Raw genomic sequence first — 26,909 nt, forward strand, 5'->3', positions numbered from 1 at the left:
TGAGCAACAATCTAATGTTATCCTTGCTCCTATTTCTTAACTAGCCCCTATAACTTCCTGTCACTTGCTCCAAACTAAAACATTACAAGATTCACCACTGTGTGTGATTCTCAGCTATTCACCTTCTCTTAGCAATTTTCCCTTGGTTTGGTAATGATGAGACACCAACAATAAATATTTGCAGAGGAAGTTCAGATTCAAAAATTCATCTTTCTCTGATGAAGTAAGGTAAAGGTACCACTGCCAACTGACTGAAAATTTTGAAAAAAGACAAAGTCTGGGGCAATTTGACAGCCCATAAATGAATCATCTTCTACATAGTTTTAAAAAACTATAACTAAAACTATAGTTTTAAAAAAACTGTAACTATAACTAAAAGGTCTTTTACTGGGATTGGAATTTTGTGCATCTATTTGGCTGGACATAGTATGGACACTGGGTCTTCTAAACCCCTAATTCCTTAGGCATCTCTTGTATGTAATAAATTACCTAGTATCCTTCAAGAAATATGTATAGAGAAAAGTCAGGTGCCCTCCAGAAGAGTCCCTCAAATCATTTTCTATGTTCTGTGATTTCAGAGGTGAAACCCCAGCTGAGGAGGCAAATATACTCAAGGAAAGTAATAGTTTCCAAATGCCTGGCAGTGCCAGGAAGGGGCCATGTCCATGGACCACTATGTAAGGATATCTCAGTCTCTAGTCCAGCGTGGTTTATGGTGCCAAATAAGTGCCAGGTGAACTCACTACATCTGACAAAATCTCAAGGAACCAAGTTTACCAGATAATATTTATGATTATGTGAAAAAGACTGAGGAAATCACTCAAGTGATCCATCATACAGCACCTCCAGTTCCAAAGAATACTGACTTACTTCAGGTGATAACACTCTACCATTTTTAAGTTTTTCATCCACACTGTGTCTTCGTTTCTGGAGCTGATCCTTTTCTTTCTGGAGGACTTCAACTTGTTCTGAAATCTTTGTTTTCTCCTCAGCTGTACTGGTCTGGAGCTGCACATTCTTTTCAGACAACTCTTGTTCCAGTAAGTTCAGGCGAGTTGATATTTTCAAACTATCTGTGTTTAAGGCCTAAAAGATACAACCCACCAGCCACCCCAAAAACAGTTACTAGAAATCCATAAAAATTAGGAAAAACATAGAGAAAATTGCTAAATGAATATATTTTTAGTTTTTATATTATTGTTTTCTCCCATGGATTTTTTTGAGGGAGGGGGTATTCATTTTCTTTTTTTGTTTTTGACATGGAGGTTTGCTCTTGTTCCCCAGGCTAGAGTGCAGTGGTGCAACCTCAGCTCACTGCAACCTCCGCTTCCCAGGTTCAAGCGATTCTCCTGCTTCAGCCTCCCTGGTTGCTGGGATTACAGGCGCTCATCACCATGTGCAGCTAATTTTTTGTATTTTTAGTAGAGACAGGGTTTTACTATGTTGCCCAGGCTGGTCTCGAACTCCTGACCTCAGGTGATCCACCCGCCTCAGCCCCCCAAAGTTCTGAGATTACAGACGTGAGACACTGCACCCGACCAGGGTGTTCATTTTCTAAAATCTTAAGTTGAATGCCTTTTTTAAAAAAAAAGTCTATTTAAACTCTGAGTTTACTACCAAGAACTGCCTTGACTAGGTTTTCAGAGGCAGTATTTTTCTTTTTCCTTATTTTCTAAATTGAACTTTTCTTTCTTGGCTTACATTCTACATTGTAGAATTATGTTACAATTTACTAGGGGTTGAGATGTGGTGTGTTTAAACATATGATTGGTTGGCTTAAACATATAATTTGTTTTTACTCGTATTTCATTCTGATCAGAAAATATGGTCAGATTTATGGAGATGTTCACTATGGTCAAATTTCAGGTAATTTGTAAATTACTGTTCACAGTAATTATTTGTATATACTACCATAAGGTTTATTATAGAGACACATACTATCATGAGGTTTATAATTTTAAAAAAGCATTCCCCTCCCCCATGCTTTTAATTGAATCCTACTCCAAGACGGCCACCTTCAACCTTTTCAGTTGGTTCTTCTGGTGTTTATGTCCGTGTTTCTAAATGGCATTATCAATTTTAGACATTGTCTACTGACTGTGTATCATGGGAGATAAGGATTTAGCACTCTTATACCTACTCTACTTCCCAACCTCCTCCATTCTCCCAATATAAGTTACATTATAGTTTTTAGTTAAATCAATATTCATTTTCATTATTATAACTTTGTTATTCATAGGTGAACTATCTAGTGTGAAATGATCATGCCTCTGTTTTGATACAACTTTTTATTGCACCTTATAGCTAATTCTTCTCCAACAGAACTATAAAATTCCTCAACACTTTTTCATTTGATCAAACTTATCAGGAAATCTTTTCAATCTATTCTTTTCTGGAAACATTTTGCCTGGAGCATCCATCCTCCTGCTCCACACTGGACCAGTTGTCCTGGGTCTTCCCTTTGGTATTTCCTGAGAATTTCCATGTTGGAGCACATTTTCAGAATCCTGAGTCTTCCTTTTTCATAGTTTGTGCCCTTATTTTTGTGGAGCACATTCTCTAGTAGTTTCCCTGGATAGGCTTGATGGGAGATTTTTTTTTTTTTTTTACCTGAAAATGCTTATTCTAGCTTCACATTTGATTGTTTGGCTAAGAAGAAAATTATTTATTAGACTTAATTTTCCTCACGAGTTTAAAGATTGCTTCAGATCTTAAACTTCTAATGAGGAAAGCTGAGAAGTCCAATGCCATTCTGATTCTTGCAACTTACAAGTAGTCTTTTTTGTCTAGACGCTTTCAGGACCTTCTTTTTTCCTCAGTCAGTGTATCCAAACCTTCACAGTGATATCTTTTGGGTACTCATTTTGCTGGCCCCTTGATGGGCTATTTCTTTATATATATATATATATATATATATATATATATATATATATATATATATAACTTTAAGTTCTAGGGTACATGTGCACAACGTGCAGGTTTGTTACATATGTATACATGTGCCATGTTGGTGTGCTGCACCCATTAACTCATCATTTACATTAGGTATATCTCCTAATGCTATCCCTCCCCCCTTCCCCCACCCCACAACAGGCCCCAGTGTGTGATGTTCCCCTTCCTGTGTCCAAGTGTTCTCATTGTTCAATTCCCACCTATGAGTGAGAACATGCGGTGTTTGGATTTTTGTCCTTGCAATAGTTTGCTGAGAATGATGGTTTCCAGCTTCATCCATGTCCCTACAAAGGACATGAACTCATCACTTTTTATGGCTTCATAGTACTCCACGGTGTGTATGTGCCACATTTTCTTAATCCAGTCTATCATTATTGGACATTTGGGTTGGTTCCAAGTCTTGCTATTGTGAATAGTGCCGCAATAAACATATGTGTGCATGTGTCTTTATAGCAGCATGATTTATAATCCTTTGGGTATATACCCAGTAATGGGATGGCTGGGTCAAATGGTATTTCTAGTTCTAGATCCTTGAGGAATCACCACACTGTCTTCCACAATGGTTGAACTAGTTTACAGTCCCACCAACAGTGTAAAAGTGTTCCTATTTCTCCACATCCTCTCCAGCACCTGTTGTTTCCTGACTTTTTAATGATTGCCATTCTAACTGGTGTGAGATGGTATCTCATTGTGGTTTTGATTTGCATTTCTCTGATGGCCAGTGATGATGAGCATTTTTTCATGTGTCTCTTGGCTGCATAAATGTCTTCTTTCGAGAAGCGTCTGTTCATATCCTTCGCCCACTTGTTGATGGGGTTGTTTTTTTCTTGTAAATTTGAGTTCATTGTAGATTCTGGATATTAGCCCTTTGTCAGATGAGTAGATTGCAAAAATTTTCTCCCATTCTGTAGGTTGCCTGTTCACTCTGACGGTAGTTTCTTTTGCTGTGCAGAAGCTCTTTAGTTTAATTAGATCCCATTTGTCAATTTTGGCTTTTGTTGCCATTGCTTTTGGTGTTTTAGACATGAAGTCCTTGCCCATGCCTATGTCCTGAATGGTATTGCCTAGGTTTTCTTCTAGGGTTTTTATGGTTTTAGGTCTAACATTTAAGTCTTTAATCCATCTTGAATTAATTTTTGTATAAGATGTAAGGAAGGGATCCAGTTTCAGCTTTCTACATATGGCTAGCCAGTTTTCCCAGCACCATTTGTTAAATAGGGAATCCTTTCCTCATTTCTTGTTTTTGTCAGGTTTGTCAAAGATCAGAGAGTTGTAGATGTGTGGTATTATTTCTGAGGGCTCTGTTCTGTTCCACTGGTCTATATCTCTGTTTTGGTACCAGTACCATGCTGTTTTGGTTACTGTAGCCTTGTAGCATAGTTTGAAGTCAGGTAGCTTGATGCCTCCAGCTTTGTTCTTTTGGCTTAGGATTGTCTAGGCAATGCGGGCTCTTTTTTGGTTCCATATGAACTTTAAAGTAGTTTTTTCCAGTTCTGTGAAGAAAGTCATTGGTAGCTTGATGGGGATGGCATTGAATCTATAAATTACCTTGGGCAGTATGGCCATTTTCACGATATTGATTCTTCCTACCCATGAGCATGGAATGTTCTTCCATTTGTTTGTATCCTCTTTTATTTCATTGAGCAGTGGTTTGTAGTTCTCCTTGAAGAGATCCTTCACATCCCTTGTAAGTTGGATTCCTAGGTATTTTATTCTCTTTGAAGCAATTGTGAATGGGAGTTCACTCATGACTGGGCTCTCTGTCTGTTATTGGTGTATAAAAATGCTTGTGATTTTTGCACACTGATTTTGTATCCTGAGACTTTGCTGAAGTTGCTTATTAGCTTAAGGAGATTTTGGGCTGAGACGATGGGGTTTTCTAGATATACAATCATGTCATTTGCAAACAGGGACAATTTGACTTCCTCTTTTCCTAACTGAATACCCTTTATTTCTTTCTCCTGCCTGATTGCCCTGGCCAGAACTTCCAACACTATGTTGAATAGGAGTGGTGAGAGAGGGCATCCCTGTCTTGTGCCAGTTTTCAAAGGGAATGCTTCCAGTTTTTGCCCATTCAGTACGATATTGGCTGTAGGTTTGTCATAAATAGCCCTTATTATTTTTAGATATGTCCCCTCAATACCTAATTTATTGAGAGTTTTTACCATGAAGGGCTGTTGAATTTTGTCAAAGGCCTTTTCTGCATCTATTGAGATAATCATGTGGTTTTTGTCTTTGGTTCTGTTTATATGCTGGATTACATTTATTGATTTGCGTATGTTGAACCAGCCTTGCATCCTAGGGATGAAGCCCACTTGTTCATGGTGGATAAGCTTTTTGATGTGCTGCTGGATTCGGTTTGCCAGTATTTTATTGAGGATTTTTGCATCAATGTTCATCAGGGATATTGGTCTAAAATTCTCTTTTTTTGTTGTGTCTCTGCCAGGCTTTGGTATCAGGATGATGCTGGCCTCATAAAATGAGTTAGGGAGGATTCCCTCTTTTTCTATTGATTGGAATAGGTTCAGAAGGAATGGTACCAGTTCCTCCTTGTACCTCTGGTAGAATTCGGCCGTGAATCCATCTGATCCTGGACTTTTTTCGGTTGGTAAGCTATTAATTATTGCCTCAATTTCAGAGCCTGTCATTGGTCTATTCAGAGATTCAACTTCCTCCTGGTTTAGTCTTGGGAGGGTGTATGTGTCCAGGAATTTATCCATTTCTTCTAGATTTTCTAGTTTATTTGCATAGAGGTTTTTATAGTATTCTCTGATGGTAGTTTGTATTTCTGTGGGATCAGTGGTGATATCCCCTTTATCATTTTTTATTGCGTCTATTTGATTCTTCTCTCTTTTCTTCTTTATTAGTCTTACTAGCAGTCCATCAATTTTCTTGATCTCAAAAAACCAGCTCCTTGATTCACTGATTTTTTGAAGGGTTTTCTGTGTCTTTATCTCCTTCAGTTCTGCTCTGATCTTAGTTATTTCTTGCCTTCTGCTAGCTTTTGAATGTGTTTGCTCTTGCTTCTCTAATTCTTTTAATTGTGATGTTAGGCTGTTAATTTTAGATCTTTCCTGCTTTCTCTTGTCGGCATTTAGTGCTATAAATTTCCCTCTACACACTGCTTTAAATGTGTCCCAGAGATTCTGGTATGTTGTGTCTTTGTTCTTGTTGGTTTCAAAGAACATCTTTATTTCTGCCTTCATTTCATTAGGTACCCAGTAGTCATTCAGGAGCAGGTTGTTCAGTTTCCATGTAGTTGAGCGGTTTTGAGTGAGTTTCTTAATCCTGAGTTCTAGTTTGATTGCACTGTAGTCTGAGACACAGTTTGTTATAATTTCTGTTCTTTTACATTTGCTGAGGAGTGCTTTACTTCCAACTATGTGGTCAATTTTGGAATAAGTGTGATGTGGTGCTGAGAAGAATGTATATTGTGTTGATTTGGGGTGGAAAGTTCTGTAGATGTCTATTAGGTCTGCTTGGTGCAGAGCTGAGTTCAATTCCTGGATATCCTTGTTAACTTTCTGTCTCATGGATCAGTCTTAATGTTGACAGTGAGGTGTTAAAAGTCTCCCATTATTATTGTGTGGGAGTCTAAGTCTCTTTGTAGGTCTCTAAGGACTTGCTTTATGAATCTGGGTGCCCCTGTATTGGGTGCATATACATTTAGGATAGTTAGCTCTTCTTGTTGAATTGATCCCTTTACCATTATGTAATGGCCTTCTTTGTCTCTTTTGATCTTTGTTAGTTTAAAGTCTGTTTTATCAGAGACTAGGATTGCAACCCCTGCCTTTTTTTGTTTTCCATTTGCTTGGTATATCTTCCTCCATCCCTTTATTTTGAGCCTATGTGTGTCTCTGCACGTGAGAGGCCTAGAGCCTCACATTACTGGTGTTGACAAAATTTTTTATATGATGTCTTTGATACTCTCCTCTTTTCTGTTTTCTCTGTTGTATCTTTCTGGAATTCCCATTACTTGGATCTTGGGCTTTCTGGATTTATCTGCCAATTAAAAATGTTTTGCTCCTACTTTCTATTAACTTATATTTTTACTTACTTTTTGGAATATTTCCTCAACTTTATCCTCTGACCCTTTTTGTTGAGATGGAGTTTTGCTCTTGTCACCCAGACTAGAGTGCAATGGCATGGTCTCGGCTCACTGCAACCTCTGCCTCTCAGGTTCAAGTGATTCTCCTGCCTCAGCTCCCAAGTACCTGGGATTACAGGTGCCCACAACCACGCCTGGCTAATTTTTGTATTTTTAGAAGAGACAGGGTTTCACCATGTTGGTCAGGCTGGTGTCGAACTCCTGACCTCCAGTGATCTGCCCGCCTTGGCCTCCCAAAGTGCTGGGATTACAGGTGTGAGCCACCGCACTCTGCCTATCCTCCAACCCTTTTAATTTCCAAGAGTTCTTTCATGTTTTTAATAACTTGTAGTTATTTATAGATAGTCATCTTTTACCACATTGAGGATATTAAGATTTCTGTGAAGTTTTTTTCAGCTTCTTGCTCTATCTCTAATGTCTCTGAGTTTATTTTTTCCTTTTGTTTTGTTTTCTGTCTTTAATAGTGGCATTCCTGAAATGTCGATCATATTTCAGAGTCAGGTATCGAAAAGCAGATAAGATTTGTGGTAACAGCATATATGTGGGCCACTTATTTAAGTGGGGGCTTCCAAATTTAAGAGTTTTCATATCTTTTTAGATGTTTCAGAAAATATGCCAATCTCCGGCTAGGAAGTATAAATCTGGCTGCCAGCATTCTTAGATCCAAGTAGAGATTAGGAAATAGATGTTTCACGATTCATATGCAGACTTGCATTCATTCCCTATTTGGAGTTTTTTTGACTTATCACAACCTTTGCTGTGCCTGGTTCAATCTTCAGAAAATAAATCGGTCCCAGAGTGAGAAAAAATAGTTTCATGACTATGCCCTGTTTTCATCTTTATGCTACTCCTGCCTTCTGAAAATCTTGGTCCCTTCATTTCTGAGTCTTTTTGATGTTCTATGTGAATTTTATCTCTCTAAAACTGTTATTTTTAAAAAAGGAAAACATCTAAAGCATTCCTAAAATGCCCATCACATTTCAGAGTCAGGTATTAAAAAGCTGGTAAGATGTGTGGTGATAGCATATATGTAGGGTCTTAGCCTGGCTCTCATTTGTGTCTCTCTAGGTACTTGGAATGCAGCATCTTCTGTTCTGCTAAGTTAATAAGCTCTCATCTATTTGCTTTCCATCTTTTCTTTTTTTGTAATCTTTTGTCCTCTGTTATCTCCTCTACTGTCTTTTCCCTTTTATGGCTTTTCAAAAAACATAATAGCTTTAATGAGATATAATCTACATACCATGCAGTTCACCAATTTAAAGTATATAACTCAAGGCCGGGCATGGTGGCTCATGCCTGTAATTCCAGCACTTTGGGAGGCCAAGATGGGCGGATCACAAGGTCAGAAGTTCGAGACCAGTCTGACCAATATGGTGAAACCCAGTCTCTACTAAAAATACAAAAATTAGCTGGGCATGGTGGTGTGCGCCTGTAGTCCGAGCTACTCGGGAGGCTGATACAGGAGAATCGCTTGAACCCAGGAGGCAGAGGTTGCAGTGAGCACAGATCGCGCCACTGCACTCCAGTCTCAAAAAATAAAAAAAAAAAAGAAGTATATAATTCAATGGTTTTTCATATATTCATAGTTATGTAACCATCACCACAATCAATTTTATATTTTATTCACCCCCCCCAAAAAAAAGAAACCCCACACCTATTAGTAGGCATTCTATTTCCCCCGCAATCCCCCACCAACCCTAGGTAACCACTATTCTAGTTTTTGTCTCTGGACAGAAATGGAATTGCCCATTCTGGAGACTTGATACAAATGGTATTATACAAAGGTGGTCTTTTGTGACTGGTTTCTTTCACTTAACATAGGTTTTCAAGGTTCATCCATGTTGTAGCATGTATCAGTACTTCATTCCCTTCTATTGTCAAATAATACGCTATTGTATGGATAATCACAGTTTATCCATTCATCACTTGATGAACATTTGTGTTGTTTTCAGTTTTTAGCTATTATGAATAATGTTACTATGAATGTTCATGTTCAAGTTTTTGTGTGGATACATGCTTTCATTTCTCATGGAGAAATACATACAGAGATAGATCTATCTATCTATCTATCTATCTATCTATCCATCCATCCATCCATTAATCCACCCACCCACCCTCCCACCCATCCCTAGGAGTGAGATTACTGGGTCACATAGTATCCGTAAGTTTAGCCTTTTGAGGAACTACAAAATGGTTATCCGAAGCAATTGCACCATTTTCCAATTTCACCAGCAGTGTATGAAGGTCCCAATTTCTCCACCTCCTCCCACACATTTCTTATTATGTTTTTCTGATTATAGCCATCCTAGTGGGGAGTGGGGAGTGGTTTACAACCAGAATCAAGTAGTGTATTAAACAGAATACCTGACTAGATCTCAATTTCTTATTTTCCAGGTGACTCTTCTCCTGTAACAGAGCCTCCTTCTTAGAAACTATGGCCTCCCGTTTCTTTAAGTCTGCTTCCAGCTCCTCTAATTCTTGGCGTTGGTTCAGAACTTTCTCTACTTCTTCATCTAACCATTTCTTTTGCTCATCCAATTTCTACATTAAAATTAAAAAAAAAGTTACTTGTTTTTCCTTCTGCCATAAAAATTATATGGTAATAATAGAATTTCAGATTGGCTGAAATCTCTTAAATGAACATTTAAAAACTATCACTCAGAGTAACTCAGGTAGCCATCTGAGATCCTAAAGACATCAGTAGTTCTAGTCAAGATGTAGCTATGTTGTTTTATAAAGAATTAAAATTTACTCCCCAGATATGTTAAACAGTCTAGGATTTTTTAGCCTGACGAAGAAAGGGCTGATAATTTCCTATGCCTATATTAAGAACATGCTGGAGTCTTTTACTCTGTTGTAGTGGTGCACAGTTCCATCACAGCACTTACACTGGTGGCTGCCCTACGTATCTATCTCCCCAACTTCAGCTCCTTGATTGATTGCAGGGGCTGTAGTTTTTACCCGTCTATCCACATGGCTGGTATATTGCCTGGGCCACAGTAGGCATTCAATAAAATGTTAAATGAATGAGTGAATGAATGCCTGATTCAGTCAGTCAATGAAGTGAATAAATGAATACACACAGTGGAAGACACAGATGATGGAGGATGGAAGGAAAGCCAATTTGCATTGTAGCTTGTCAACCTCAAATAATTATTTTTAAAAAAGAAAAAAAACAAAAATAAAAAATTGCTGAAAAGATCTCCAAAACAAACATCTGAGTACTCTCTTGAATTAAGGATATGCGGAAACAAATACAAACATAAATATAGATGGAATATGACTGTTTAAAAGGAACTCTACCAAGTGGACATGGTAATGAAGCACTGCCACCAAAACAACAAATAAATAGGAAAAGAAATCCATATAGTATTATTTCCTAGTCCTTCATGAACCTTATAGAAAGGGTTTCTGGAAATCTATCATACAATGAGACAGTGAATATATATGAGAAAAAGAGAGCAAAATGGCCAAGACAAAGAAGATGCATAGTTATTCGGTCTTCCAATAATACCAGGATATTAATAGTATAATCTTATAAGCACTATCATGTCCAGATAACACTGGAGCCTAAAATATTATAGTAGCTCTACAATTATTAGGAAGAGAAAGAGCAACTATAAAAATGTTAATTTTGTCATATCCTTAAATACTCCAGTAGGAGATCCTAGGAAGTCTAGCAAGTAACTTAAACATATTCTACAAACATTCTTAAACTGTGAGTGGGGTTTGAAAGATGAATAAGAGATTCTTTTTAAGCTCCACTTAAAAGGAAAAAACCTAAAAAATTACAACTGGTGATGACATTTCTGGGTGGAATGGGTGTGTATGGGAATGTACCCATGTCACTATTAAATGTCACTAAGAAAATGTAATGTAAAATTTATGAAGAGAGAATAAATCTTTCTAAAGTAAGGTAGAGATAATTGCATTCTAGGTATTTTAAATACAGTATTTTTTGCTTACATAAAATTTAAAATTTCAATTTCTTTGAACTTCAAAATTAGTTTGTGGATTATGACTTTCTTTTTAAAAGGTGGCACTAAAATAATGGCTTTTTAATATATAAAGTACATATACAATTTGGTTTTCTTTGAATGTAGAGTTCTGATTTTTAGAAATATACTTGTCTTCAGCTGGGCGCGGTGGCTCACACCTGTAATCCCAGCACTTTGGGAGGCCGAGGCGGGCAGATCATGAAATCGAAACCATCCTGGCTAACATGGTGAAACCTCGTCTCTACTAAAAATACAAAAAATTAGCCAGGCATGGTGGTGGGCACCTGTGGTCCCAGCTACTTGGGAAGCTGAGGCAAGAGAATGGTGTGAACCCGGGAGGCGGAGCTTGCAGTGAGCTGAGATCGTGCCACAGCACTCCAGCCTGGGTGACAGAGCGAGACTCCGTCTCAAAAAAAATAAAATATACTCGTCTTCATGAGATGGGAATAAATACAGTCCAGTGAACATGGATTTCATGTTTATATTCTACAACATTCAAATCAACTCATTTCTACCGAAATAAGAATATATTGATTCTGCTGAGAGCAAGAAAAAACAAAAAATACAGCACATTTCTGGATGAGAACATAATTTTGTAATAATAAAAGTTTCACTACTTGGGCAACAGGATTATTAGAAGCCCAAATCTTAGCATCACACAATATACCCATGTAACAAACCTGCATGTGTATCCCTGAATCTAAAATTTAAGAAAAGAAAAATAATAAAGTTTCAAAACAAATACTAGAAATTTTGCATTTGGGCGGCATCTAGTGTTTGAAGGTTTTATTCAGAGTCCACCAGTTTTTACATCTATCTATCTCTCTATCTATCTATCTATCTACCTATCTATTTATTGAGAGGGAGTTTTGCTCTTGTTGCCCAGTCTGGAGTGCAGTGGCATGGTCTTGGCTCACTGCAGCCTCCACCTCCAGGGTTCAAGCGATTCTCCTGCCTCAGCCTCCCAAGTAGCTGGGATTACAAGCGCCTGCCACCAAGCCCGGCTAATTTTTATACTTTTAGTAGAGATGGGGTTTTACCATGTTGACCAGGCTGGTCTTGAACTCCTGACAGCAGGTGATCCACCCACCTCGGCATCCCAAAGTGCTAGGATTACAGGTGTGAGTTTACCTCTATTTAGACAACCATCAGATTGAAGAGAAACCAGGAAACACTAAATAGAATTGACAAACCTGGAGATGGTCTATACTTCCAAACGAACATTTTCTCCTTTTCAAGTTACATGCATCAAGGTCCTCAGCTTTCAGTTTTAGACCTTCTTCCTGTCGTGTTTTTAATTGTATTTCCTATAGAAAAAGAAATTGAAAACACCTTATTGCTTTTACACCTGACCATTAAGTATGCTGATGACAATTATTTTCTTTCTTTTTTTTTTTTTTTTGGAGACAAGCTCTCGCTCTGTCATCCAGGCTGGAGTGCAGTGGCACAATCACAGCCTCAAACTCCTGGGCTCAAGCCATCCAGCCACATTTTCTTAACATTTACTTCCTTAGTCACAGAAAGAGAAAATGAGTAGATGACAGTTGGGGCTCTATTTGAGAAGAAAATAATGTGCGGATTTTTTTGTTTAAAAAAATTTTTTAGAGATAGGGTCTCACTCTGTATCTAGACTAGAGTGCAATGGCGTGATCATAGCTCACTGTAAGCTCAAGCTCCTGGGCTCAAGTAATCCTCTCACCTCAGCCTCCCAAGTAGCTAGGACTACAGGTGTGTACCACCACATCCAGCTAATTTTTTTTTTAAATTTTTTGTAGAGATGGGGTCTTGTTATGTTGCCCAGGCCAGTCTCCAGTGATCTTCCTGGCCTCCAGTGATCCTCCAGCCTCAACTTCCTAAAGTTCTGGGATTATAGGCATAAGTCACCATGCTCAGCCTTAATTTTTAATTGACAAATAATAATTGTACATTTTCGTGAGGTACACAGTGATTATTTCAATACATATAACGTATAGTGATCAGACCAGGATAATTAGCATATCTAAGAAGAAAGGAATGTTAGCTCTTACTGAGGCAATACAATACAACTGCAAAAATTAGGATTTACTAACAAAACTGAGCGTTTTTTTCATTCTTCGTGAGTGTTACACATTAGCATAACAAGGATGAGTCTGAAATTTATAAGTGGGTTATTCTCTTCTGCCTTTCTGAGCTTATTACTTTCATAGTTACTCCACCCAAGACATCCATCTGCTGTGAGTATATTAAAATTTATTATGTAGAAATGCAAAAAGAAAAGTAATGTTCAATTTCTAGTGTTCAAAAATGGGAGTGTGCAATATGAGAATAGACTTGGAAGACATATCATGGTCTTATGAAGTGCATTTTCCAAATTTCTTTAGTTTCCATCCACATCTTTTTTTTTTTTTCGAGATAAAGTCTCACTCTGTCACCCAGGCTGGATGCAATGGCATAATCTTGGCCCACTGCAGCCTCCGCCTCCCAGGTTTCAAGTAATTCTCATGCCTCAGCCTCCTGAGTAGCTGGTATTATAGGCATGTGCCACCGCACCTAGCTAATTTTTGTATTTTCTTTTTTATTTTTTAGGAGAGATAGGGTTTTACCATGTTGGCCAGGCTGGTCTCGAACTCCTGACCTCAGGTGATCCACCTGCCTCAGCCTCCCAAAGTGCTGGAATTACAAGCATGAGCCACCACGCCCAGCCTCCATCCACATCTTAAGGGTCAAGTCAAGAGGTGCGATGTTGGCCAGGAGTGGTGGCTCATGCCTGTAATCCAGCACTTTGGGAGGCCGAGGCAGGCTGATCACCTGAGGTCAGGAGTTCAAGACCAGTCTGGCCAACATGGGGAAACCCCGTCTCTACTAAAAATACAAAAATTAGCCGGGCGTGTGCCTGTATTCCCAGCTACTCAGGAGGCTGAGGCACGAGAATCGCTTGAACTTGAGAGGCAGAGATTACGGTGAGCTGAGATCCCGCCACTGCACTCTAGCCTAGGTGACAGAGTGAGACTCCGTCTCAAAACAAAACAAAACAAAACAAAAGGCGCAATGTTCATGGTGCCTTCTAGGGGTTTAGAAATGATGTTGTCCATCACTAAAGCTTAGCAGGACAGGAAGGAGGCCATGAGTCAAAGCTGGCCAGTTCACATACTCTCTGTTACTGGTCTGTGATGGATAAGTACACAATCGAAAGTGCTGAGATACTTTTATAGCAATTTGACAGAATAATTTTATGTCTGATGACTCTAACAATTTTTTAAATGGACTTTTATTTGTATATTTTAAATTTCACTTTTCTACTAATTCATGTTTTATAAAAGTGTTAGGCTGTGACAAATTTATAACAAAATAAAAACTATACCTTCTCCACAAGTAATTTCAGAAGCACTGATAGGAAGTAAAAGAAAAGCCTAGTGCTCTCCAGCCCTGGGAACGGCAGAAAGGAGAAAAGAGACAGTAAGGAAGACTTGTTTCCCAATTGTCCTCTGTCTGAGTTTTGGTCCAGAAAGGGGGATGATAAGTAAAGGTATCAATGGGGAGAGACGGGCTCCTAAACTATTCAGGAGAGAAAATGCAGACTGCAGTGCAGAAGCCCCACACCCATATACAATTGCCCAGCCTTGCTGAAAAAGCAGAGAGGTACAATTAGGAAAGAGACCCCAGTTGGACTCCTTGGTCTCAAGTGGCATGGATCCTGAGTTGAGAGCTAATGTAGGTAGTCACTGTGGGGAACTGGCTCCCAAACTAGGTATAAGGACAGGCCACTGGGCTAGCAAGCTAGACAGAATGCCTAGTAGCCTCAGTAGGGGCTTATAATGCTAGTGGGAGATGAGATGAAGGGAAAGCACCCCCATGCTCTAAACCAGAAGCAAGATCAAACTGCGAGTTATACCAGCCAGGGGTTTCATCATCAGGGGCCAGCAGATTAGGCAGGGTAAGGTGGACAAGGGAGCACAATTTCCAGCTGGTCACAATCCTCAACTCCAAGGCATAGGACAAAAGAAGGCTATACACCCAACTACAACATACACTGGCTGTCATCTTAGGGAGAGAAGCATAGGGAAGAGGAGGCTAAGAGACTGAGCATTCTTATTCAAAAGACCTGAGAAGTATTTAAAGGAAGTGTTTAGATTTTTAGAACAAGGTTTGAACAGAGAGAACATTTGATTAGTTTCCACCATATTTCCAGCAATAATCATGACATGGATATAAGAGAAGTGCACTCACAAAGAAGACAGGTGCTATAGACTAAATAAAGAAAAATGTTACACCCATCTGAGTTATGAGTGAATTTGGACTCTATGTTTACCACCCATAGTTCTTGATGCTTCCCTAGTTCTAGTTCATAGCTATAATTTAGCCCCTGTGATAGTCCTAGACATTTCAGGATGATGAAATAAAGCTACCTTAAATAAAGAGACCTTATACTTGGAGTTGACTCTCTACTATTTCTGTTTGTCCACATACACTTTAAAAGTATACTGCACTTGTAATCCCAGCACTTTGGGAGGCCAAGGCGGGTAGATCACAAGGTCAGGAGATCGAGACTATCCTAGCTAACACCGTGAAACCCTGTGTCTCTATTAAAAAGACAAAAAAATTAGCCGGGTGTGGTGGCAAGTGCCTGTAGTCCCAGCTACTTGGGAGGCTGAGGCAGGAGAATGGCATGAACCCGGGAGGCGGAGCTTGCAGTGAGACAAGATCACGCCACTGCACTCCAGCCTGGGCAACAAAGAGAGACTCCGTGTCAAAAAAAAAAAAAAAAAAAGGACACAGGAGTACTTCTAATTCCCTCTTCCACATGTTGCTCCAGACAGTGCCTTTTTCCTTACATTGTAATCTTTGTTATACATATTGAAATAACTGTGTACCAGGCACTGTGCTAGGCTTTTTATATCTATTTAATTATCCCATTTAGCCCTCACAACAATCCTATGATATAGGGACTATTATAAAATCCATTTTATAGATGAGGAAATGGGTGGTTAAAAAGCTTAAGATCACACCACCACCCACAATTTCAGGAGTTCTCATATCTTTTCTTCAAAGCCTATCCATGGACCTCAGTTAAGAACTACTGCTCTGAAGAGAACCTACGCAGAAGTTGTACTATTCTTTGGAAATGGTTTAGTCAAGTAGAAAAGAGACAGGAGTCTCAGAGAGTTAGCTCCAAACAGACAGCAAATTTTATCCTTTAGAACTGTAAGCAGGTTTTCTGTTTTTGCATTAAGTAGAGGATACATCAATGTATCTTTGGGAAAGTCTGTTCCTTTTTCTGGAATACCTGATATCCCCCATAAATGGGTCATTTCACTAAAATTAGAGATGTGGCAAGATGGAATAAAAGTGCCCTAGGTGGCAAGGTGTGGTGGCTTATGCCTGTAATCCCAGCATTTTGGGAGGCTGAGGCAGGAGGATCACTTGAGCCCAGGAGTTCGAGATCAGCCTGGGCAACATAGTAAGACCCTATCTCTACAAAAAATTAAAAAATGTGTGAGGTACGCTGGCATGTGCCTGCAGTCCTAGCTACTTGGGAGGCTGAGGTGGGAGGATTCCTTGAGCCCAGGAGGCCAAGGCTACAGTGAGCCATGATCACATCACTGCACTCAAGCCTGGATGACAGAGCAAGACCTTGTCTCAAAAAAAAAAAAAAAGTGCACTAGATAAGAAGGTAAAAGTTTGAGTTACAAGCAGAGTTGCATTTCAGCAGACTTCTACTCTTTGAAGAAGACAGTGTCTTCTTTTCCCTAAGCATGGATTTAGAGAGTGCTATGTCTTGCTGGTTTAAGCCATGGCCTATGAGAGATGAGGAGTTAAAACCCAAAGACCACAACACTGAACAGCCTGGCCTGATCTTCACATTGGAAGAAGAGCTAAAACAAAACAGACTAAGTTGTTGGCAGCAGAAATGAAAATTGGACAGATTCATGGTGTTTTAAAGATATACTCTGAAGGCTTTAATGGTTCATTGGATATGCATAAGAAAGACGCAAGAGCCAATGATGATGCCTAAACTTCTAGCACACCCAACTGATATATCATGTAAGGCACATTGGAGAACTACATTTTTCCCCCGTGAAGGGAGCAGGGAGTGGGGAATCATGGAAAGGTAAGTAAGGAAGATCATTAATTCATCTATAAGACAACCTAGGGAAGAGGTTGGAGCTCAAAGAACAGACTTGGGATTAAGCATTAAATTTGGAAATTTTCAGTTTAATTGCAGCCATGGAAAAGTATCCTATACTCACCTAGGATGGAGTATAGAAGAGGGCAGAGACCAGAGCCATGAGGAACTCCCATATTTAAAAGGACTGGTGGAGTAGGATGAGCTAGCCAAGACAGAGAACAAGCAATCAGGAAGAGAAGAAAAAAAACAAGGAAAGTATAACGTCACAAAGGCAAGGGGAAAATACTTCAAGACGGAGGGAGTGCTGAACTGTGCTAGATGCACAGTATTAAGATAAGGACTTTAGTGACAGAGAGAGCACTAGTGAACTTCTCAAGAGCTGTGAAGTGGGTGATAGAGCCAGAAGCCAGCTGGAGAGGATAAGAGAATGAATGAAAGTAGAAGTAACAGAAACAAATGCAGTCAACTTTTCCAAGAAGTATGGTTACAAAGGGGAGGTAAGAAAGGGAGGGGAAAAAGGTTGAAGGAGGATACTTTTAGGATGAAAAAAACTAAGATATTTAAAGACAAATCCAGAAGAAAAAAAAAGTTGAAAATAAGAAAAAAGGACAAAAGATGACACGTACATGCTTAGCAAAGTATTGCCTGAATATAAATCTCAATAAATGTTAACGATTGCTATAATTATTATTACCATTATTATGAATATCATTATTATTATTACCAGTTCTTTTAAATATGGGAGTTCCTCATGGCTCTGATTTTTGCCCTCTTAACTTCTATACTCCATCCCAGGTGAGTATAGAATACTTTTCCATAGCTGCAATTAAACTCATACTCTTCACTGGGTTATCTTATAGTGTCAAGGAAATTTAAAAAGCAATTCCATTTATAATAGCATCTAAAAGAATATCTAGGAACAAGTTTAAGTAAAGAGGTAAAATACTACTGGTACACTAAAAATTACGACATTGCTGAAAGAAATTAATGAAGACCTAAACAAATGGAAAGACTTCCCATGCTCGTGGATAAGAAAATTTAATATTGTCAAGATGTCAATACTACTCAGAGCAATCTAGAGATTCAACAATCCTTATCAAAATTCCAATGGCCTTTTTTGCAGAAATGGAAAGGCCCATCCTCAAATTCACATGGAAAACTGTAGGGGCCCTGAATAGCCAAAATCATCTTGAAAAAGAAGAGCAAGGTGGGAGGACTTACTTCCCAATTTCAAGACTTAATACAAACCTACAGTAATCAAAATAGTGTGATACTAGCATGAGGATAGACATATAGACCTATGGAATAGAACTGAGAGTTTAGTAACCATATATCTATGGCCAGTTGATTTTTTAAAAATAAAAATTGGGGCCAAGCATGGTGGCTCAGGTCTGTAATCCCAATACTTTGGGAGGCCAAGACCAGAGGATCACTTGAAGCCAGGAGTTCAAAACCAGCCTGGGAAATATAGCAAGACACTGTCTATAAAAAGTAGGGAAAAAAAAATTAGCCAGGTGTGGTGGTGTGCGTCTGTAGTCCCACTGCTTAGGAGGCTAAGGCAGGTGGATCACTTGAGCCCAGGAATTGGAGGCTGCAGTGGGCTATGATCATGCCACCGCACTTCAGCCTGGGTGACAGAGTGAGACCCTGTCTCAAAAAAACAAAATTGTACATATGTAAGGTATACAACATGATGTTTTGATATACACAGTGAAATGATTACTATAGTCAAGCTAACATATTTATCTCTTCACATAGTTAGCATTTTGGCTTTTTTGTGTGGTAAGAGTACCTGAAATCCATTCTCTTAGCAAATTTCCAGTATACAATAGTCATCATGCTGTACACTAAGTCTCTAGACTTATTTATTCTACATAACTGCAACTTTGTACCATTTGACCAACATCTCCCCGTTTCCCCTATCAGCATTTCCCTATTTCCCACTCCAGCTGATTTTTGATAAGGGTGCCAAGTCCATTCAATGGAGGAAAGAACAGTCTCTTCAACAGATGGTACTGGTACAACTGGAGTTCCACATGCAAAAGAATAAATGTGGACCACTACTTCACACCATATACAAAAACTGACCCCAAATGGACCAATGACCTAAATATAAAAGCAAAAACCATAAAACTCTTAGCAGAAAACATAAATCTTCATGACCTTGGATTTAGGCAATGGATTCTTAGACATGACACCAAAAAGCACAAGCAACAAAAGAAAAAAGATAAATTGGACTTCAACAAAACTAAAAATTTTTGCATATCAAAGGATATTATCAAAGTATAAAGAAAACCTACAGAATAGGAAAAAATATTTGGAAATCACGTATCTGATAGAATTTAATGTCAGAATCTGTAAAGAACTCATACAACTCAACAACAAAGACAAAGAACCAAATTAAAATGTGGACAAAGAACTTGAATAGACATTTCTCCAAAGAAGATTTATGAACAGCCAATAAGCACATGAAAAGATGCTCAACATCATTAGTCATTAGGGAAATGCAAACCAAAACCACAATGAGATACAACTTCATCCATCCTGGCTAACACAGTGAAAACCCGTCTCTACTAAAAATACAAAAAATTAGCCGGGCGTGGTGGCGGGTGCCTGTAGTCCCAGCTACTCAGGAGGCTGAGGCAGGAGAATGGCGTGAACTCAGGAGGCGGAGCTTGCAGTGAGCCGAGATCACGCCACTGCACTCCAGCCTGGGCAACAGAGAGAGACTCTGTCTCAAAAAAAAAAAGAGATACAACTTCATACCTACTCAGATGACTATAATTAAAAAAAGGAAAGAAACAGGTGTTGACAAAAGTGTGGAGAAATTAGAACATTCACACATTGCTGGTGGAAATGTAAAATGATGCTGCTGCTATGGAGAACAGTGGTTTCTCAGAAAGCTAAGCACAGATTTACCATATAACCCAGAAATTCTACTCCTAGGTACATACCCAAAGGAATTGAAAACAGAGACTTATTTGTATGCCAGTGTTCACTGCAGCATTATTCACAATAGCCAAATGGTAGAAACAACTCAAGTGTCCATTGATGGATGAATGGATAAAGAACTGTGGCATATCCATACAATGGAATATTACTTGGCAATAAAAGGCAATGAAGTTCTTGTACATGCTGCAATGTAGACAAACCTTGAAAATATTATGCTAAATGAAATAAGGCTGACACAGAAGGTAAAATATTATATAATTCTACTTATATGAAGTATCTAGAATAAGCAAATTCATAGAGAAAGTAGATTAGAGATTACCAAGAGGTGGGGGAAGGGGAAAATGAGGAGCTATTCCATAATATTACAGAGTGTCTGTCTGGAGTGATGAAAATGTTTTGGAAATAGATAGTGGTGATGGTTGCACAAGATTGTGAATGTAATTAACGCCACTGAATTATACACTTAAAAAACAGTTAAAATGGGTTGGGCACAGTGGCTCACACCTGTAATCCCAGCACTTTGGGAGGCTGAGGCGGGCAGATCACCTGAGGTCGGGAGTTCAAGACCAGCCTGACCAACATGGAGAAACCCCATCTCTACTAAAAATACAAAATTAGCCGGGCGTGGTGGTGCACACCTGTAATCCCAGCTACTCAGGAGGCTGAGGCAGGAGAATCACTTGAACCCAGGAGGCGGAGGTTGCGTTGAGCCAAGATCACACCATTGCACTCCAGCCTGGGCAACAAGAGTGAAACTCCATCTCAAAAAAAAAAAAAGGAAAAAAAGTTAAAATGGTAAATTTTATGTTATATATATTTTACCACAACTTAAAAATTAATAATAAATAATGAGTAACTTGGTTTAAATGCTCTTTAAGTTCCCTTCCATTGCTGAATTCTGTGATTTTTTTTTTAAGGTCGGAAAATAGGTTATATCCATTGTTGAAAATCTAGGAAATCTGGGGCATACTGATAACAGGAGAGGCTAAACATGTGCAGGGACAGGGAGTATATGGCGTATCTCTGCACCTTCCTTTCAATTTTGCTGTGAACCTAAAACGGCTCTAAAAAAATAAAATCTTAATTTTTAAAATATCTAGGAAATCTCCAATTATGTCCCACGCCTTGGGTTCAGCTTAACATTTCAGCGGAACAGAGCTTGGCACATAGTACTAGATAAGCGTCTGTTATTATGATCATCATCATCTTTTTCAAAAAAGCCCTGTGGGACAAGTAGGATTAAGGCCATTTTAGATGAGAATAAACAGACTCAGAGAGGGTAAAATTTTTGAGAAATTTGAGAAAATTTATTTTCTCAATAAATCTCTCAGCCAGCAACTGAGTGAGCTAGGATTTGAACCTATGATAGCCTGGTCAAAGAGCCTAGGCTGACACCACTAAGTTCTTCCCCAGCCCAATCTATTCTAGAACTGCTGTGCATACAGGTCTGATCATTTTTCTGCTCACTGTGAATGAAATGGTACCACTTTACCTGGTACTTTTTCTGTGTAGCCACATGGACAATGCATGTCAAAGCACTTTGAAAACAGAAAATCCTATTCAAATGATAGGTATTATTTAGAAAGTTGGCTTTATAAATGTATGTTTTTGACAGCTTCAATTAAAGTTAGGATCCTACTAAGAGAAATTATCATTGTACCTTCTTTTGTGAAGTCAAAGCCTTCAAGACAGTACTCAAAATTCAATAAGTAGGTTTTACTATGTAGATGAACAAAGCTTTAAAGTGAATAAGGACAGCAGTGAAGGGCAGGTCAAGGATAGATACTTCACAAGCCAACTGAATGAAGACCATGGATTCGTTAGCTCTGAGCCGTTTAACATTTCATATTATACTTAGCAGGAATGTATGACAATATTACTTTGATTTTTTGCTGGTCCCGCTTAATTACTGCATCCAGTTGCTTCCTTTTTTCATTTTCTTCTCGTAGTTTTCTTTGTAGCTCTATCTTTTGATATTTCATGTGATCTACACTCTGCTCTAGTTCATTAGCACGTTTCTCATTTTGGATTGACAGTGATGCCAGTTTCTTACTATCTTGTTGCTTCTTCTGCAAGACCTGAGATCATATGGAATATTTCAAAATGAAAAACTGAATCTCTCACAATCCTCAACTAAACTTAATCTTTTCATTTTATGGTAAAGGAAGAAATTTTCCCTAGATTTTCATTTATTTTTGACAGGTTCACAAACAATTGCTTACTATCATACATTTCCATTTTTGCAATTAGGGAAACGATCATAATTTGCATCACATATGTAAAAGTATAAAGAATCATGAGACTTCCTGATGTGGACAACAAACAAAATGAAACAGATGATTTGCTTTTCATTAATAAGTATTTTAATTTAAAAAATAGTTAAAACAGTATAAAACTGAATTTATATTTTAAGAGTCACTCTTATCATATACCCCTAATCTACCTGTCCTGCTTCCCAACACAAAATTATCAATTTCTTAAATATTCTTCCAGAAAAAAATGTATGCATATGCATGCAAATAGCTGCATATGTATTCTATATAGACTACTGTCTCCCTTTTTTCCTACTTATCTCAGAGGTCTTTTCATATAGATTTGTTCCAGGTGGCTGCACAGCATTCTACTGTGCTCTTGTTTTTATAGCTACAGCTATAGCCTAAATCGTTAATCCCTGAGTTAGGATGATCAGAGCTGATAACATCTTCCCCGAGAGTGACCAACCATTATAATTACTATTTTAACATTTATCTTAAATTCCTTCTCATCTAACTAAAATTACGTACAGATAGCATTAGACTTTCAAAGTGTTCACACCACTAATATAAAATACTTGTGTTACAATTTAGTCCTGACCAAACAAACATATATTAAACTTGTATAATGTGATTAGCATTGCACTAAATACCAATTAGGTGGCATAAAAAAGGTAAAGGGATGTCATTCATAAATTATGCAGACCACAATTAATTATTTCCTTTATTTTGGCAATAAAGTGTTAGCATAGGCAAGTTTTGTTTTAATTAAACTAAGTATCCAAGAGGCACTGCTGCTTAGAGCAGTGCTACTCAAAATGTGATCTGTGGACCAGTGCTAGTTTACAGACATTGTTGTCAATTTGCACTCCTCAGCATACTGTTAGATTCGGTTGACGTTTTCATGTGAGACTTTTTTGATCAAGGAAGCTGTGCAATGACTGACCTTTATCTCATCACAGAACAAGAACAATCGGCAGATGGACTACTTTGGGTACCACTGGCTTGGAGGCCACAGGCCTTTGCCATTTCCAGTACCTAAATTTGGACACTGGCTTTGCCACTTACAATTGACAGTAATTACAATACTGCAGCAAAAATGATAATACCAGCATTTTAGTGTCTTTTTCACATAATATTAAAAATATCAGTGTACATCCTGAAAGTCTTACTTAAGAGTGAGATACTGTTGCCATTGTCTTTTGCACTTATTTCATAGTTGCTCAAAAGTGCATCTGTCAGCATTAAACTATTAATGCAGGATGTAATGCCCTACATATACCTAAAGACATTAAAAATATAGGTTTTAGAAGTTTTTAATTTAAAAATGTTTTGTTTCAAAAATTGAAATAACTGTTTTATACCAATAAAAATACTAGTATTTCAAAATTTTAAAACAGCATGATATGGCTGGGTGTGGTGACTCACACCTGTAATCCCAGCACTTTCTGAGGCCGAGACGGGTGGATCACTTGAGGTCAGGAGTTTGAGACCAGCCTGGCCAATGTGGTGAAACTGCGTCTCTACCAAAAATACAAAAATTTGCGGGTGTGGTGGCAGGCACCTGTAATCCCAGCTATTTGAGAGCCTGAGGCAAGAGGATCATTTGAGCCTGGGAGGCGGCAACTGCAGTGGGCTGAGATCATGCCACTGCACTCCAGCCTGGGCAACAGAGCAAGACTTCACCTCAAAAAAAAAGTATGATATGTTAGAGAACTGAAAACCGGTATTGTCATCACCACTATGGGACTCTGACTGAGTTATTTTACCTTTCTAAACCTTTCTTTCCACATTTGTAAAATGGCTAAAAATGCCCACTTCAAAGGATTAAATAATCAGTATAAACCATTTGGTATGTATAGGCCCTCAACAAATGGTAACTACTGTCCTCCTCATCCTCCTTATCATCCTTATCTCCATGAGTAGCGCATGGATATGTCAAAGGTACAAAATTTCTAAAACTATGTCTTGTTTCTGTCCTCTGCTGTATCAGATGTTTCTTTTGAGGTAAAGTTCTACACCTTTCATTTTCTTTCCTTATCAGTACTCTTAGCAGAAAAGGATATACAGCAGGAAGCAAAGCATGGAAAGGTGAATTCCAAAGTGGAAATAACTATGCTGAAGGAAAATGGAAGGTGTGACATAGATAACCACCCTATGTCCTCCTTTAAGCAGTTCAAACATTCAAGTCATATTATTTTAACTTGATGTTGACTTGAGAAACTATTTAGGCAACAACTTTTAGTGGAAATATCCAGATGTTTGAGGTGGCATTAGAAACCCCAGGAGGGACTTTTCTGGCCTGTCACACCAGAATATACTGGTATATTACAATATACCGGGCACACCAGAGGTATATTGTAAACATCTATTTTGTTTAAAGCAAATAACTGTGGCATAGTTCAATAATAACAATAATGCTGTGAATAGGTTAATTACAACTCTACCTAAAATGGAAAAATATAAAAATGTTTCTATAACATGAAAGAAAGCAGTAGACCATGAGAGATAAAGAAATAGAGGACACATCCTAGAAAGTTCATTATGATCAGACTAACAAAGCACTGTGACTATCTCCAAAGCACCTGGAAATGGCTTCATCACACAAAATCTCCATGTGATGGAATATTTCTCATAGAATAGAATTTTTAACTGTAGCTATTTCTAAAGTTAAAGCTAAAACCAGGCATTAGGAAGTTAAGGATGAGTTGCAGTACACAAAGTTATTAACCTTTCTTAAGACAATCAGTTATGGTTTGGGAAAACCATATCTCGAAATAGTTCCCATTTGTTGAGTGTCTACAAAGTGTCATATATGTACCAGCTGTTTTATTTGTATTATTTAATCATTATTTAATCCTCTGTCCTTCAGAAATAAACACTGTTTCGTGGTTATGTTTATTTCTTACCATGTGGTTTTTTGATATGATGATTGAAAGAAGATACTTCTTGAATTAAGAAATATACTACCCAGATTGTAAAATATGTAAATCGACCAGCACACTACAAAAGAAAAGTTGATACCCAGTTTCTCTTGCTGGTATAAACTGAATCCCACTTCTTTCCTAACTCAGTACAAGAATCCTCAGAAGCAAGAAAGCTTAAATAAGTTTTCTCAATTACATTTTTTAAATTACCTGAACTCTCAGCTTTGCAGCATCCATCTTTTTACGAAACTCTTTCTGTAATTTTACCTTCATTGCAACATCAGAAAGATCTTTGTTTTCCAGCTCCTGTAGCTGCTTTTGTGTTTCAATTAGTTCGACTTTTGCCTGTTCTGCATCATGCTCTAGCTTTGTTACTTTCAAAGAATACTGCTTGCTTACAGACTTGGCATCATTACCTTAACCGTAATAATAATAATTATTAGTATAAATTATGTAAAAAGAAGTTAAACATCCAAAACATAAAAATACTCTACTCTAAAATCCATCCAGGCAGTGATACTATTTAAGGCATAGCATTAAAAACCCAGTTGTCCCCACCCACCCCCATCAAACACAGCTTGCCATCAGGCCTCTTAATGATTAGTTCCTTAATGACTGTTCCCATCTGCTGCCAGTCAGTCTCACTGATTCAATGTTTGGCGTTTTAGAGTGACATCTCTGGTCCTCTCAATTTGTAGTTGAGCTTTGCTGGCATCAAACTCAGTTAAGAAGGATATTTGGAGTGACTGTTTGTCCTCTTGCTTAGTATACTCCAGCCTCCTGCTACCAATAATCTGTCTGCTTGAATTCCTTTTTTAAATTATTATGAAAAATTTTAAATACAACAAAAGAAATAATAAAATGAACCCCCATCACCCAGATTTAAAAGTTATCAAGATTTTGTCACAGCTGCTTCAAATATGCCTATTGTTTTACTTTGCTTAAATATTATAAAGCAATCCCAAATGTCATTCATCTCACCTATACATACTTCATTTTGTTAAATTCCTCTTTTTACTTATACATACTGCAATTGGCATTCACACAAAATATGGACATAACCAAAAAGTCATTATCACATTAACAATATTAACACCAATCAGTCCATATTCAGACTTCCCCAATTGCCTCAAAATGTGTCTCACAATTGGTTTATTTAAATCAGGATCTAAACAAGGTCCACAATACATTTGATTTGTTATGTCTCTTAAGAATCTTTTCATCCAAAGCTAACTCTCTCCTTTTTCACTAACCTGAACTTATTCAAGATTAATTCCTTTTAAATTCTTTTCTTATTAATATATAGAACAGAAAAAATAGAATAAAGATATTTCTATATCTCTTTTGATTCTAAATCCAGCCAGTGACCCTAAAAGCTTGGTTTTGATTTGCTCTGAATAGGCAACCGTCCCTGAACTAGACTGGCAAACTCATGGCAGTAGAAAACAGGAGTCTAAAGCTCAGGGGATGAATAATCACCAGAGACAGTTTATTATAATATTTATTTATTTAGACAGAGTCTCGCTCTGTCACCCAGGCTAGAGTGCAGTGGTACAATGTCAGCTCACTGCCACCTCCGCCTCCTGGGTTCCAGCAATTCTCCTGCCACAGCCT

General features: G+C 38.1%; 1 protein-coding gene and 1 long non-coding RNA gene across 51 annotated transcripts in view; one reads left to right on the forward strand and one right to left on the reverse strand.

Moving 5' to 3' along the window:
- KIF27 (kinesin family member 27) overlaps window positions 1-26,909 on the reverse strand; it is an 85,058-nt gene that overhangs the window by 21,280 nt on the left and 36,869 nt on the right. For 48 of the 50 annotated variants that reach the window (XM_024345669.3, XM_054658073.2, XM_024345675.3 and 45 more), the window contains 5 exons: window positions 25,506-25,711; window positions 21,997-22,194; window positions 12,252-12,365; window positions 9,425-9,601; window positions 871-1,086 (listed from right to left, as the gene is read on the reverse strand). In XM_024345669.3, the coding sequence (XP_024201437.2) occupies window positions 871-1,086; window positions 9,425-9,601; window positions 12,252-12,365; window positions 21,997-22,194; window positions 25,506-25,711 (911 nt within the window). The remainder of the gene's footprint in view (window positions 1-870; window positions 1,087-9,424; window positions 9,602-12,251; window positions 12,366-21,996; window positions 22,195-25,505; window positions 25,712-26,909) is intronic. The other 2 variants (XM_063787795.1, XM_063787794.1) reach the window with 2 other exon arrangements.
- On the forward strand, window positions 579-9,541 carry LOC134807667 (uncharacterized). Its single transcript, XR_010148707.1, has 3 exons — window positions 579-875; window positions 993-1,050; window positions 9,455-9,541. It is a non-coding gene; the product is annotated as an uncharacterized LOC134807667 (long non-coding RNA).

The sequence above is a fragment of the Pan troglodytes genome, chromosome 11 (genome assembly GCF_028858775.2).
Source record: "Pan troglodytes isolate AG18354 chromosome 11, NHGRI_mPanTro3-v2.0_pri, whole genome shotgun sequence".
NCBI lineage: Eukaryota > Metazoa > Chordata > Mammalia > Primates > Hominidae > Pan > Pan troglodytes.